A 15,832-nucleotide genomic window follows, 5' to 3' on the forward strand; every position below is an offset into this window, starting at 1 on the left:
ACCAAGTTTAGGTCCCAAGGAGGAGGGGGATCTCTCACTGGAGGGTCTAAGGAGAGTAGTCCCTCTTAGAAAAGCTTTACATAGCTTATGAGACATAATGTTTGCATTAGACAACCCAACATGAAAGTTTGAAATGGCCGCTAATTGAACCCTGACTGTAGCAGAAGTGGACCCAGAATGAAAAAGTTCTGCTAGGAACTCCAAGATTTCGTGGACTGGGGCTGAAAAGGGATCTATGTTCCTAGCCTCTGCCCAACAAGAAAAACGCTTCCATTTGCTAGCATAAGTCCATCTAGTGGCGGACTTGTGAGAGGAGACAATAATTTCACGTACGGCTGGGGAAATGCTGGGAAGCCTGGCTAAGGTTGGAAGTGGAGCAACCAAGCTGTGAGCTGGAATGTTTGAAGGGATTGATGCAGCCCGCCTGACTGATGAATCAGTAGGTCTGGAATCGGATCCAAAGTCCAAGGCTGCTCGAGAAGGTAATGGTGCAGGAATGGGAACCATATCTGTCGAGGCCAGTAGGGGGCAATGAGGATCATTCTGCAACCCAACGACATTGCTTTCTGTATGAGTTTTGGTATCAGGGGAAATGGAGGGAAGGCATAAAGAAGTCCCTGAGGCCAATCATGGACTAGTGCATCTCTGGGAGAATAACCAGGAAGCAGAAGAAGGGAGAAGTAGTTTCTGCATTTGCTGCTGAAGGGGGTGGCAAAAAGGTTGCAGCAAAGCTGTCCCCATTTGCGGAAGATCAGATCCGCAACTACCTGGTTCAGAGACCACTCGTGAGGCATGAGAATAGCTCTGCTGAGCCTATCTGCTATGACGTTGGACCTCCCAGGGATGTGCATTGCAATGAGAAATCGTTAGGAGGAAATCACCCACTGCCAGAGTTTGAGTGCTTCTCGACATAGGGGGTAGGACCTGGTTCCTCCCTGCTTGTTGATGTACCACACCACCGACATGTTGTCCATTTGAATTGCAATGATTCCAGAAGGAAGAGAGTCCTGAAGAGCTTGCAATGCTAAGAGCACGGCTCTCATTTCTAAGATGTTTATATGCAGATGGTACTCGTGAGGCTGCCAAGTGCCTTGGACTGTCCTGCCCTGATAATGCCCCCCCCCCCCTATCAGGGAGGTGTCTGTGGTCACTGTGGCAACCGGAGGGCGATGAATGAAGGGTCTGCCCTGAGACACTAGTGGGGAGACAATCCACCAGGAAAGGTGCCTTTTGCATGCTTCTGTAATCATAATCATGTGAGACATGGGAAGCTGTTGGAAAGACCACTGTGTGAACAGAAGCCACTGAAGGATTCTCATGTGAAATTGGGCCAGAGGGATTAGAAGAATTGCTGCTGCCATGGAACCCAGAGTTTGAAGGACAAATCTGACTTGGATCCTTTCGCTCTGCATTAGAATTTGTACTTGCTGGCGAATTAACGATACCCTGTCTGGCGGAAGTCTTGCGGACATGTTTCTTGTGTCTAAGTCTGCTCCTATATAGGTGATAGATTGACAGGGCAACAAGGCAGATTTTTCAAAGTTTATTGTGATGCCTAGCTGGGAGCAGATTGAGATTGTGTAGTCCCTGGCTTGCAGAAGTTGATGCCTGGTAGTAGCAGTGACGAGCCAGTCGTCTAGATATGGAAACACCTGGAATCCTTGAAGTCTCAGGTGAGCCGTGACCACTGCCATGCATTTGGTGAACACCCTGGGAGCTGTGGTGAGACCAAAGGGCAGAGCTCTGAACTGGTAATGACTGGCTCCCAGCCGGAAGTGAAGGAATCTCCTGGAGCGCCTGTCCATTTTGATGTGATAGTACGCATCCTGAAGATCTATGGAGCACATCCAATTGTCCTGACCCAGAAAGGGTAGAATGGACTATAGTGTGACCATCCGAAACTTTGTTCTTTGAAAAGACTTGTTTAGTCTGCTGAGATCCAGAATCGGTCTCCAGTCCCCTGTCTTTTTTGGTACCAGAAAGAACCTTGAGTAAGTTCCGGATCCATGCTGGTCTGCCAGGACTTCCTGGATGACTCTTTTTTTCTAGCAGTTTTGAAACTTCTATGACTGCTTGGTCCCTCATAGTTCATAGTTTAGTACTAAGCTAACTGGCCTTGCAAGCCATTTTAAGCCTAGCCAGTTATCCCTTGTGAGACTCAAACCCTGCACCTTGTGTTTGTAAGGCAAACACCTTAGCCATTAAGCCTCCCTCCCAACCAAAGTAGATTATGCAATGGCCAGAGATAATGAATTGGCCGGAGGTCAGGATCAAACCTTGTACCTTGTGCATGGGAGGCGAACACCTTAACCACTTCACTATCTGGTCTCACTCAGATTGGGTGGAACATCTGGAAGGGATTTGCTTGACGGTAAGGAGGGCTGAGAGAAGGGGATTTTGTAACCTCCGGATATAATTGACTGTACCCATTTGTCTTGCTTTAAGCTTTGCCAGGCTTTTGGGTACAGTGAAAGTCTTCCCCCGACTGCCTCCAGAGGCAGGCAGCTGGGCAACCCTTCAGGGATGCTAGAAGGGCTTGTCAGAGAAGGATTCTCTGCTGCCCTGGTTCTGCGGACCCCCTCTGCCATGAGGGCAGTGTCTGTTGTTGTTGTTTCCTCCTCTGCCCCTGGAGGAAAAATCGCTATGTGTGTCAGGCGGGGCTCCCTGGGATTTTCGGAACCACATTTTACCACTCTTCTGACCCTTGGGGTATGGTCTAGAAGGAGTGGAAAAATGGACTCCCACGGCAGAGAGAGTCTTGCCTTCTTGCTCACACCTAGTCAAAGTGTCTTTCACCTGTGGTCCAAAAAGAAAGGAACTGTCAAAGGGGGTGTTGGTGAATGACACTCTAAAGGGTTCCGCAAAATTACACAGCTGCATCCATGCGTGTCTCCTAAGGGCCACGCCTGTACCTGCAGCTCTACTCGCACCATCGGCTGCATAGGGAATGAGCCTCATGGAGGAGCTGACTACAGACTTAAGGGTTGTCAGCTGGGAAGCCACTTTAGCTTGAGCCCCTTCAGCTGATGGATCTTGAAGGGTATCTCCGAGCTCTTTAAGGAGATCCCTCTGAAGCCAGGTAAAATGGCATAAGTAATTCAGTGACCTCATAGAAAAGGTCGCTGAAGCAAACATTCACTTCCCGTATCTATCCATAGTCCTAGACTTCTTGTTAGGAGGATGGACAGATGAAGAAGTTTCCGCTAACTCCTTTTTAATGGCTGCTACTACCACCATGGCATCCACAGGAACACCTTTGGTAAGGAACTGCTTATCAAGGGGTGCAGTGATAAACTTGTTAGGTCTCCTCGGGGTTGGTTCCACTGTATCCGGGGCTGACCAAGCCTTTCGAGCCACCACTGACATGAGTGGATCGAAAGGCGGAGAAACCCAGGAGGTGGAAGGTTGGGAACTGAACGCATCCAGGAATACAGACCCATCTTTGGTAGGGGCTAGGAGATTCCAGTTCCTTCTCTGCTTAAGCATTTCTAGGATGTCTGAGAAGGAAACATCTTCAGAGGGGGACCTCGGGGACTCTTCCGAATCATCTAAGTCTGTATCAGAAGTGACAGACTCAGGGGTGTCAATGTGCTTCCTCTTGCACTTCTTCTTACGAGGGGGCTGCTCTGAATGATCAGGGGAGGCATCGGAAGAAGAGGAAACACCCAATGGGGTGCACTGGAGTGCCAGTTCCCCACGCTTGGGGTCTGGAGGAGGAGCAGAGGTTGGCACAGGCACTACAGGGGACAGAGCCGGTGGGGTCGATCATGGAGCTGACTCAGAGGCCAGCACACTTCTCATGACATTGAAGGCATCCCTGCCATGATGCAGAGAAGGATCCGGTTCCAAGGAAATCAGAATCCTTCTCCACACCAAGGGAGACGGCTCTGAGGCAGAAGTAGGAGCCAAACTCACCTGCGCCGAAGCTCTGAGAGGGAGAATGGGGTCAGACAAGGGTCTTATGCCATTCACCCCCTCGGAGCTGATGAGGGAGCCTTGGCACCCAGATCCCTCGACGGACGGCACCATCAAGGGAATTGGGGCCGATGACAGAACCGAAGGAGAAATAGTTATCGGAGCCGACGGTTCCACGACTCAAACCCCAACGAACTCTGGCTCCGAGCTCAAAGGAGTCAGAGGAGGAACATCGATAGAAGTGGACGGGGCCGACACCTGTTGAGGAGGGCTGGACAACATCTTGGCAAGTGCCTGCAACTTCAGCAACCTACTGACCACTCTCTCCACGTCGTGATCCGAGAGCCTAGAGGACCGAGAGGAGTGAGAAGATCTGTGACTGCGCTCACTCTGAAGCAGGGGAGCCGAATGTATGGATTCCAGAGAAGGGGACCTCAGCCTCTTGTGGCTCTGTGACGGCTCCAAAGATTCTGATGGAGCCGACAGGGAGATAGTCTCATCGGTTCCGGCCGGAACTGAAGTAGCAGGTAAAGTCTGAAGCAATGACGGCTCCAAGCTTGGAGCTGATGATTTGGTCGGTTTTGGGGATTTCACAGGCTGAGCCTTGGCCAGTGAATCCTGGGGCTTTAAAAGACCCCTAAAAATAAGCTTATTCTTATGCTCCTGCAGAACTCTTGGACTAAATGCATGGCATATAGAACAAGAGTCCTGCAGGTGCACTGCGCCTAAGCAGTAGACGCAAGAAGTGTGCCCATCTGTCAGAGACATTTTCTGACAGCATGAGTCACATTTCTTGAATCCAGATACCTTGGATTCTTTAGACATCCTGTATCCGACAAAATACCTCAAGAGATACTACACTGATCTTAGCCAAAAGGCCGAGAAGTGATAACAAAATGCCACAACACCAATATCAGCAAAAAAAAGAGAAAAACACACAGTATACTACAGCTAAAGCTAAAGATTTTTTTTTTTAAACTAGGAAGCCTCTAACTTAAACGGCTACCTAAAGGAAGATAGGAGGAAAGCCTTGAAACTAAACGCTAACCTGACAGAAAGGGATAGGAGGGGGAGAACTCTCTAATTTAAACGAGTTCTAAGGGGTGGAACTACAATATACTTAGCTAACACAACAAGTTATAGAGACTAAAAACTAAACAATAACTCCCAGAAAAACATTAATCTTAGAAGAAAAGTTCAATAAAAAACTTAATACAAGCCTGAGCCAGTAAAAACGACACCTCGCAGCTGAAGCGGCAAACAAGATCTGGGTATCTAGCGCTAGGCATCATGGGATAAGGGGTAGCCTCGAGCCAGTAAGCAACTCTCGAGCTATAGAAGATGGCCGAGTCTGAGCTGAGGATCGGCTCCGATCCCAACCAGCAAGAACGAAGGCGAGATAGACAACTTAACATCCAACTTTCTCTGTTCTGCCCAACAGAAAATGTCTTCCATTTACTCTTCTGAGTAGATGAAGAGGAAGGTGGTATCTTCATATTCAACACGTCAACTCTTGGTGCTATCAGATCTGATGGCTTTGAAACTGTAGGTCGGATCGGAGAAGGATTCACAGTAGGATGATAAGCTGGCTGAAGGCTCACAGATCCTAACCGGTAAAACCCCCATGTGGATCTGTGCTCTAAGAAATCTTCTCATTGTCTACATCTGCTTCAGAAAGACTTTGGAGGACCCAATCGAGGAAGAGGTGGAGGGGGACGAGATTAATTTTTAGGAGTCTCCTTTAAAAAAGAGCCTAGGATATACCAGCTCCAGAGAAAAACAGAGAATCCAGAGTCAAGCAGATTTGCAGACAATAACAGTTGGATTTGAGGGAGTCTGATCTGACACTTTTTTAATCTTCAGTCTAGGCTCTAAAATTGGAGCAGATCTTGGAGATCAAGCAGGAGAGCAATTCCTATGCTCCCTGGGCTACAAAGTTTTCTGCTTTTTTAGAGGGGTTTGAGTCCCTGAAGTAGAAGGTGTTGAAAATGCAGAAGAAAGTAAAAGGCCTTTCAGGGCTAACTTGTTTCATCTATCACTGATAGCTCTCAAGTTGAATCCAGCACAGATTTTACAAGGCACTTATAAATGCAAATGACCTAAACAATAAACACACTCCCTGTGGGCATCAAATTTGGGTATCTTATGTCCACAGGAAGTGCACTTTTTAAATCCAGTAGGTTTTTCAGACATTTCAAAGAATAAAATACAACAATCAAAACTACAAAATATAATATTATCAGTGTGTGTGTGTGTGTGTGTGTGTGTGTGTGTGTGTGTGTGTGTGTGTGTGTGTGTGTATATATATATATATATATATATATATATATATATATATATATATATATACACATATAGGAGGTTGGTTGTAATGGATAAGATGTTTACCTTATAGACATGAGGTGCTGGGTTTGATTCTCACATGGGGTAATTCGCTAGACTTAAAAAATGTCTCACAAGGGCAGTTAGTCTAGTACTAATCTATGAACCTAAGTAGAAGTTGTTATCTATATATTTTTTTTATAAAAAGAAAGCAAAATTACCAGCAATGGTAAAACAAGCTATTTCCAAAGAAAGCAATTAAAGATAATACCAGCAGTTATACTCTTAATACCCACAGAACAGTTACAGAAGGGAAAAATAGGAAAAAAAGGGAAGAAAAAAGACTAACCAAAGGGAGGAAGGGCTAAATAGTAAAAGCCTTATAGATTTTAGTTAAGAAGAGTAACAAAAAACTCTTTAGTTTAACTCATGATACACAACCCTGCTTGACAAATCTTAAATCCAATCAAATTGTTACAGAGGCAAACAAGATCTGAGGTAATATAGCAGTAAGGGGCATTACTGGTAAAGTGATGAGCTCTAGAGTCAGATCCAAGAATCTAGGAAAAACAGACGAGTCAGATCCGAGAACCATTTGTTGAGGAATGAATGAAAATTACAACAGCAGATCCTTCTTTATGTCATTAATGTTTAGGACATTACCAGTTGAAAAAAATAACTAAGTAAAACAATTTTTCTCTTAATAGTATTTATTTAAAACATTTTAAGATAAAAAACTGCATTTTATACATAACAAATCAATTTTGTGTAGTGTGCAGTCAGAGGTATTTTAAATGTCAGGGAGTCTTTTCAGCGATTGCTGTGTTTGTTTAAAGATATTAAAAGTAAACAAGAATGTTTTAGTTGTAAAAATATAGGTTTTACAGTGTAATGACAAGAAAGGCTGGACAAAAGCAAGTTTAATTTTAATATGCTATGCTCTTGGGCTGCTGGGATGGGGCTGTAAAGGTGTACTTATATATAGAATTAAGATTTTTTTTATTTTTACAAGGGTTAATGTTTAAACACAACTGGCTTAAGCTATAAACAGTGTTTTTGTAAGTAAGTAGGCTTTAAAAATATGACAAAAATGAGAAAATCCACAAAAAATTCTAAGTTTCTTATATCTGTAAATATATTAGCTTTTTTCCATTAACAAATGTTCTGTGGTAGTCAAGAAGTCTGCATCTGAAGGCAGCTGTACATTCTGTGAGTGAAACTAACAAAGATTCACTTTGTTAGCACTTTTCCATGGAGACGAGGTGCCTACAGGTGCAACCAATTAATCTTGATAGTTCTGGACATCCATTGCTAAGGGAAATGTAAAATTTAAAGGTACAATGCCAACCAGTTCAATGAAAAATAGAAATGTCTTTCGGCTTTTTCCGGTTAGGGGTCACCACAGCGGAACTCCGGTCCGCTAATGATTGGCAGTGGATTTTTACAGTGCCGAGTTGCCAACCCGATGCCCAACCTTCAAAGAAGACACACCCACAAGGCACACCCATTCACGCACGCACCTATCTGCATGTCTTTAAACATCACTCGACCACGGGGAGAACATGCAGATTCCATACAGAAGGCTCTCCAGAAGTTTAAAATTATGAGAAGTAAATAAGAGATAGCAGCCTCCCTATCAGCCTTAATACTTTAATGCATTTAATAAAACAGTGTACAATTTAATTTTCTTTAAAGATAGCCAGCGCATTTTTTCTTAGGATTAAAAGTAATATTTCCTGAAATCATGCAATCTGTTTTTCACATATGGGATGGGAATATAGATAAGAAAAGAACAAACAGCGATCAATGTAAGTCGTAACATGGGCTGTAGCATGCACTTTAGCATGGGTAACCTTAATTTTAGGTTAGGTAATGCCTATGAATGCAGCTGTCAATCTGGGATAACTGTTCCTATCTGGAGGGGTAAATTCATGTTTTGAAGATGTACATATTTTTTGTGTATGTTTGTTCTCAGTTAATAGGAAATTGGGGTATTTTAAAAAAAATATGTTTAGTTTTTTTGTTTGAAGTTTTTCATTAAAACAAAAAGTCCTGAAAAACATGACGTGTTCAAATGAGATGAGAAAAACCAACTGTATAAAAGATCAGCCTGCCCAACATTAGTATGTGTATGTAACACAAAATTTGGAAATACACATTTAAACGAATGTCAAGTATAATAGGTGGGAACAATATTTTTTTCACAATGGCTACACAATCCACATATTCATGGAACATAAATGGCTTTACAAGTATAGACACAAAGGAAATAAAAAGTATTGCTCACCAGGCAAGATTCAAAGGAATGTTGGTACAAGACCAGTGTTGCTTCTCACAGGGGTTAAAGCACAGCTGGCGAAATTTCTGGCTCATACTGAAGACATATGAGCTGTAGAAAAACCTAGATGTTATGATTTACCGGAGTACATGTCAATGTACTGAAGATTAATATACTGAAAGTCATAACACTGACAATAATATCTCAGGATTTTATGATGAAAGTCATAATACTAACAATGATACCTCTGAATTTTATTATTTTAGTTTATGCTACTTGTTGAGATGTCAAACTATTGAAATGTTAAAATGTTGAAATCAAAATTCTTGCTCTCCTACATGTGTAGAAAGATTAACTTGTCCCCATAGGACACATATTAGTGCTCATTTCCAAGTTTCACTAATAGGAATTATATTGCTTGTCGACTGGCTGTCCACTGGCACAATGTTCGTATGTAGTGCACATATACTATTAGTACATATTTTGAGTTCAACATTTCGACATTTCAGAAATTTGCATTCAGCATTATGACTTTCAGTGTATCACTTACCCAATTTCTCACACTGACCTTTTTGAAAGAAGGTCTAGTGCCACCATTTCATTTCAAAATTGTACTTGTGAGTTAGAAGTGAATGTTTGGCTTTTGGCAAAGAGCAACTAATTGAAACATTACTATTACACAGGCAAGTAATAGGCCAGCTGCCCTTGCAGGCCATTTTTAGCATGATTAATTTCCCTTTTGGCGCTTAAGTCAACCTATCCCATTTGGTGTTAAATTGGCCTTATCTATCTCATGGTCGATAATTACATATTACCCCTGATGAGAATACCTGGGATCATACCAAAGATAATTTTAATAGATCCATGTGTGGGATAGAGCATTTAGGAGCTGCCTTTATTATTTCCAGAACAGTGGTATCCTCTGCGAGATATATCTGTCTTTCCAAAACTGTTCAGCAGATATTGCAGAAGAGGTTTAGATCCCTAGAATGAATATTTCTGATGCCATCTGGATTGCTGACATGCAGTAGGTTCAGCATTAGGTCAGGGAATGCCCTGAATTGGCAGACACAAGTCACTTCTTAGCAGTCTGTAGGATACTGACTATAGTGACAAGGCTTTAAGCACAATGAAATTAACTGACTCTAAGGATCACAACTATACCAGTGAATATGATTAGAGGATTATGAAATCAGTTTATCAGTAGATAACATCAAGTATAAAACATTTTTGTAAGTATACACATTAAATATTCTGTTTTTAATTTTATTTGGTGCATTCATCAATTGGCTGATCCAATAGGCATAAGAGTCTATTTTGATCTGATGTGCATCTATTCTAGTCTTTCTTCTCCTCCCTTCTCTGGTGCTTTCACATATTTTGATCATCCTTGTCTCTTAAACCTGGAATAAGCCAACTGGAGTTTTACTTACCAGCAGTCTACTCCAAATCAAAAGTGATACAGAAAATTTTCAACAGAATATTGAGTAAAAGCAAAGGTGAAAATAGCAACACAGAGAAATCTAGAATTAAGAAAGGGGACTCAACTTTAATGGAGGTCTATACTCACCAGGTATATCTTTGAACTGCTTCACGCACTTATGCATGGTCTTAAAAGATTCACTGACATTCTTTTCCAACTGCTCTGCATCAATGGTGGTCAGAGGGTCATTCATCCAGCTATCATACCAACGCAGCCAGTCAGATGTTGTACACCACAGATCACGGAAAGGTTGGAAGTCCTTGACTAGTTTATTGAGCTTTTCATACTAAATATTAATAAAAACAATATTATTTTTACTTTATTTTATGATAATAAAAACAATAACCTCCATCATTTTTTTCTATTTTCCAGACATACTATGAAAGAAATCAAGAAAGATTTATATAAATGTATGTACTTGCATAAAACCTCAGATCTTATAAGCTAAATACATTAAAGGCTCTTTTCCTCTGTAGGCCTTACCTGGTTAACTCAGAATTTTAGCAAATGCCATGGATGAATATGAGATTACATCATATATTTTTCTACAATCTGATCTTTCTAGTAAGACCTAGTAATTAGATTATGCAATGAAAGCTGTATATAAGCATCAAAAAGCAGTGCTACATCATCCGTTCCAGTTGTGCTCAATATTTATTTTACCAAAAACACAGCTGAGAGTATCTAATCTATTCCTAGTGTAGTGTTTGGCAATTCGTGGTGTGTTATATAAACAAATAAAACAATTTAATCCCAATCTACTATTTAAGTGCAGAATGCAATTTTAGTATGTGTGAGGATAGTCAACAGTATTGGTCATTTCTGAAATGAAGGTGAAAATGCAGAAGTCAACAAAAACTGTAATGAATGGATGGAAGAATACTGGATGAACACTGTATTCTCTAATCATAATTTCAGGATGATAAGAAACATACACAGTTGTATGCACTACAGACAACAAAAGTAGATAACCAAATCATCCTTACCTTCACACAATGAAATATGCTTTGGTTTGAGCCCTGTTATGGCAGACAGAGCTAGCTTTAATATTTCCTAAGCAAAGTATAGCAAAGACCATGGGATCTAGGCTATCTCCCACAAATCAGGAATACATAAAACCAGAGTCCATAGTTTGATCTACCTTCATATCTGATTTCAAGTATGCCGAGTTGATGCAGTTCTTTAGGTTTCTTGCCTAATTTTATTTATGTTAGGAATTAATGGATGTTGATGCCATCTACTTGAACAGTGAGTGAGTATGGTAGTTATGTACTGGCCTAACACTAGATCCTTTCATCCATGTTCAACAGATTCAACTAATGGGTGTTTGGGGCGCTTGCCAGATCTAAGCTGGCAAAAAAGGAAGTTATGTACTTACCATAACATTCCATCTGTGTTGTCTATCTTCATTTATCCTTGACAGATGGGTCTGGTTCCGATATTGGAACTGACTCGGCCGTTACTACAGCTCATGCCAGCCAAAAACTTTCAAGCCTTACCTCTACCCACAATCCCTCTCTCATAATTACCTCGGATCAAGCTTGCAGAAAATGTATTGATAATAGAAAAGGAAGCCCAACTGGAAACCATATCTCCTATGCCTGAAAGGTCACAATAATTTAAGGATATATAATCCGCTCCACTAAAAGAAACTTTAAAGGCCGGGGGATGGAGGGAGGGAGTCAAGGATAAATGTAGATAGACAACACAGATGGAACGTTATGGTAAGTGCATAACTTCTTTATCTGATGTTGTCAATCTTCACTTTATCCTTGACAGATGGGACAAAGTCCCCAGCTACCTTAGATCTTGGGGGGACTCATGGAAGGTTATTCCTGAGCACCACTGAACCAAAGGATGCTCTTCCCCTAAAGACCAAGTCCAATTTGTATTGAGTAATAAAGGTATGGAGAGAACCCCAAATAGCTCCTGCACATATATCATCCACTGAAGCTCTAGATGGGAAAACTACTGATGTGGCTACAGATCTTGTAGAATGGGCTTTCACAGGAGTAGACAAGGCTAATTTGTTCTTATCACAGATACATGTAATGCAGTCCTTTAGCCATCTGGCCAGAATCACCTTGCTGACTGGCTTGTCAAATTTTGCACTGGAAAAGGAAACAAACACTGGATCAGATTTTCAAATGTATTTTGTTCTGTGAGGATAGAAATGCAATTGTCTGTGAATATCTAGTAAATGTAAAGAATAGTCACCTTTGCTGGAAAAGTCTAGAAAGAAACTGGTAAATTAATAGCTTGACTGATGTTGGACTCTGAGACTACTTTGGGTAGAAAAGAGGGGGTTGTTCATAAAGAAACTCTCTCTTAGTGGAAAATCAGATACGGAGATGTACATGACAAGTTCTGAATTTTTGAGACCCTTCTGGCAGAGGTTTTAGCTACCAAAAACAATGTCTTCCAAGAGAAAAACTTCAGCTCACATTCTGCAGAGGGTTCAAAGGAAAATTGTACTATGGTCTGTAACACTAAGTTTAGATCCCAAGATGGTGTTGGATCTTTGAAAGGAGGTTTCAACAAGTGTGTGCCTCTTTAAAAATGACTTACAAAGTATATGAGGGGTTCTTGACAAAGGGGATAAGACTTGGTTCCTCCTTGCTTGTTGACATACCAAACTACTGACGCTGTCTGTCTGAACTACAATTGTCCCCTGAGGTAGAGCTGTTTGAAAGGCCTACAATGCTAGAAGCACCACTCAACTCCAGAACACTGATATGCAAGTTGGCCTCTAAGGGGGACCAAGTGCCTTGGACTATCCTGCCCAGGAAATGCCCCCCACCCCATCTGGGAGGCATCCGTGGCCACTATGGCTGTGGACTCTGGAAGAACAAAGGGATGACTGAGGAAAATTTGTTCAGAATATGTCCACCAAAGTAAATTCCTCTTGCAATGATTGGTGATCAGTATTTGGTCTGACAAGGGCTGGTGAAGGACAGACCACTGAAAAGTTTGTAACAATTGCAGAATTCTCATATAAAACCTGTCTAGAGAAACTAGAGTTATTTGTGGCTGCCATCAATACTAGAGTTTGCAAAACCAGTCAAATAGGAAGATTATCTTTTGAATTTGTGCAATAATTCATTGGAGTCTCTCTCAAGGAAGGGATGCGATGGTAGTCACTGTACTTTGCACAGCTCCTATAAATTCTAGATTTTGCCCTGGAGTCAATTGGGATTTCTCATGATTTACCATTATTCACAGGTGGGCATAGATATCGAGAGTGTAATCCCTGGCTATTATCAACTGATGCTTGATCAAAGCAGTTATGAGCCAGTCATCTAAGTATGGAAACACCTGGAATCCTTGCAGTCTCAAATGAGCTGCTACTACTGTCATGCATTTGGTGAACACCCTGGGGGCTCTGGTGAGACCAAAGAGCAGCACTCTGAATTGGGAATGACTGGCTTCTTGCCAGAAGTGAAGGAACTTCCTGGAGCATTTGCCCATCTTTATGTGGTAATACGCATCCTGAAGATCTATTGAGCACATCCAGTAGTCTTTGTACAGAAAAGGAAGAATTGACTGTACCGTGACCATCTGAAACTTTGACAAACTGATTTGTTCAGTACGCTGAGATCCAAAATTGGTCGCCAGTCCCCTGTTTTTTTTGGCACTAAAAATAATATTGAGTAGGTTCCGGATCCTGTCTGGTCAATCAGGACTTCTTGGATGACTCTTTTGTCTAGCAGTTTTTGAATTTCTTGAACTGCTAAATCCCTCTGATTGGGTGGAATATCAGGGATATTTTTGTGTACAGGGGGAGTTTGGGAAAAGGGAATGGTACAGCCTCTGGATATGATCCGTTGCATCCAGGAATCTGTTGTTATGCTTAGCCAGGTGTTTAGGTGCAAGGATACATGTCCCCTGACTGTCTCCAGAGGAAGACAATTGGGCCTCCATTCAGGATCTCTGAAAAGGTTTACTGGGAAAAGAATCCCTGAAGCCCTGGTTCTACGGACCACCTCTGCTTCAAGGGCGGCGTCTTCTATTTTGGTTCCCCCTGCACATGGGGGAACAACCTCCATGTGTGTCCTGAAAAGGCCTTTGGGATTTTTTTGAACCACATCTTACCACCACTCCTCTGTTTCCCAGAAAAGGATCTTTTGGGAGGGGGTAGAAAAACATATGCCCACAGCAGAAAGGGTCTTGTCATCCTTCTCACACCAGGATAAAGTCTCTTTTACTTTTGGGCCAAACAAGAATGTTCCATCAAAGGGAGCATTGACGAATGAAGACTTGAATGGTTCCACTAAGTCACACAGGCTCATCCAGGACTATCTCTTTATGGTTATGCCTCCACTGGCTGCTCTGGGAGTCCCTTCAGCTGTATGTGTGATTAGCCTCATGGGCAAATTAGACATAGACTCAAGGGTGGCTAGCTGGAAAGCCACTTTCTCTTGGACTCCCTCAATCATAGCTTCTGCCAAGGTATCTAACAATTCCTTGATCAGATCCCTTTGAAGTCTTGTAAAGTGTGACAGGATTTTCATAGACCTTAGAGAAATGGTCAATGAAGCAATAAACCCACTTCCCAAATCTATCTATAGCCTGAGGCTCCCTGTTGGGCAGATAGAAAGATGAACTCTCCTCAGTGAGTTCCTTTTTTGTGGCCACTGGTATGACTATGGCAACCACAGCTAATTCCTTGGCCCAGAACTGTTTATCTTCAGGGGCAGATAAGATTTTGTCTGGTTTCTTGGGGATGGGTTCCATGGTGTCTGGAGCCTTCCATGCCTGCTGTAAAATAAACTGAATGAGTTCATCAGTGGGCAGAGTCACCCAAGAGGTAGACGGGTGACTGTCAAAAGCCTGCAGTTAAACAGATTCCTCCGAGGAAGGGTTTTGGGACTTCAAGCCACTCCTCCGCTTTAACATTTCTAGAATGTCTCCAAAGGAAACATCTTCAGGCGGTGACCTTGGGGACCCTTCCCCCTCATCAAAATCTGTGTCTTCAGTGATTGATTCCTATGGGGAATCTAAGTGCTTCCTCTTTCACTTCTTTTTCTGAGGAACCTCCCCAGTAGGATAATCTGGGGAGGTGTCAGAAGATGACAGAACCTGAGTCTCAGACACCTGAGACTTCAGCACCCAGTGTCCCAGTGGACAGACACGTAGAATAACAGAGCCAAAGGGAGGGTACCTGTTCCAAGGAGGAAGGTGCTGACTGAGTCACTGTAAGAGACAGGGCCCTCTCCATTGCCTCAAAGGCCAGTCCCCTGAATAGGGAAGAGAGCCTGGAACCAAGATAGACTGCCTCAGAACTAGGATTACTCCCTGCTCCAAAAAAAACACCCTCAAGATGGAAGAGAGCCAAACTAACTCGAGCTGAAGCTCCGAGGTGCAGGGATGGCTCTGAAAAACCTGGAGTCGAGTCCTGCCCCCCCCCCCCCCCACCAACTGACAGGGTCACTACGGCTTCTACAGTTCTCCAGTTCCAAATCCACTGAAAAGCTCAGCGGAATTACCAGTTCCAAACAGGTGAAAATCTCGGGTACCAGTAACGTTGGTGCTGGCAAACTTGGAAAGAAATCTCTACGGCCTCAGAGGAGGTCAGAGGAGGAGTGGCCAATGGCATGAAGGAAGGCTCAGTTCCAAGACCAGAAGGAGTTGGAGCTATGAGGGGCCTTTAAGTCCTCTAGCCCACAAGCTTTTATTCACAAGTCTCTCCACATCAAGCTCAGAAAGACATTTGGTGGAATGGATCGAAGTTATGGATGGAGATTTGGGCCTCTGAAGAAAAACTTCTGGAGGTTCACCAGTGAAAGGGTCTACAGATGTAGAGTAAGTAGTCCTGGGAAAAATTTCCCTTGATT

At 42.6% G+C, this 15,832-nt stretch overlaps 1 protein-coding gene across 1 annotated transcript in view; it reads right to left on the reverse strand.

The window, feature by feature from the left end:
• The window catches only part of DNAH1 (dynein axonemal heavy chain 1), a 5,225,710-nt gene that overhangs the window by 3,618,108 nt on the left and 1,591,770 nt on the right, over positions 1-15,832 (reverse strand). The window contains exon 19 of the mRNA XM_044076389.1: positions 10,086-10,284. Coding sequence (XP_043932324.1) covers positions 10,086-10,284 — 199 coding nt within the window. The remainder of the gene's footprint in view (positions 1-10,085; positions 10,285-15,832) is intronic.

The sequence above is a fragment of the Protopterus annectens genome, chromosome 7.part0 (assembly GCF_019279795.1).
Source record: "Protopterus annectens isolate FY-2018-M chromosome 7.part0, PAN1.0, whole genome shotgun sequence".
Taxonomy (NCBI): Eukaryota; Metazoa; Chordata; order Ceratodontiformes; family Protopteridae; genus Protopterus; species Protopterus annectens.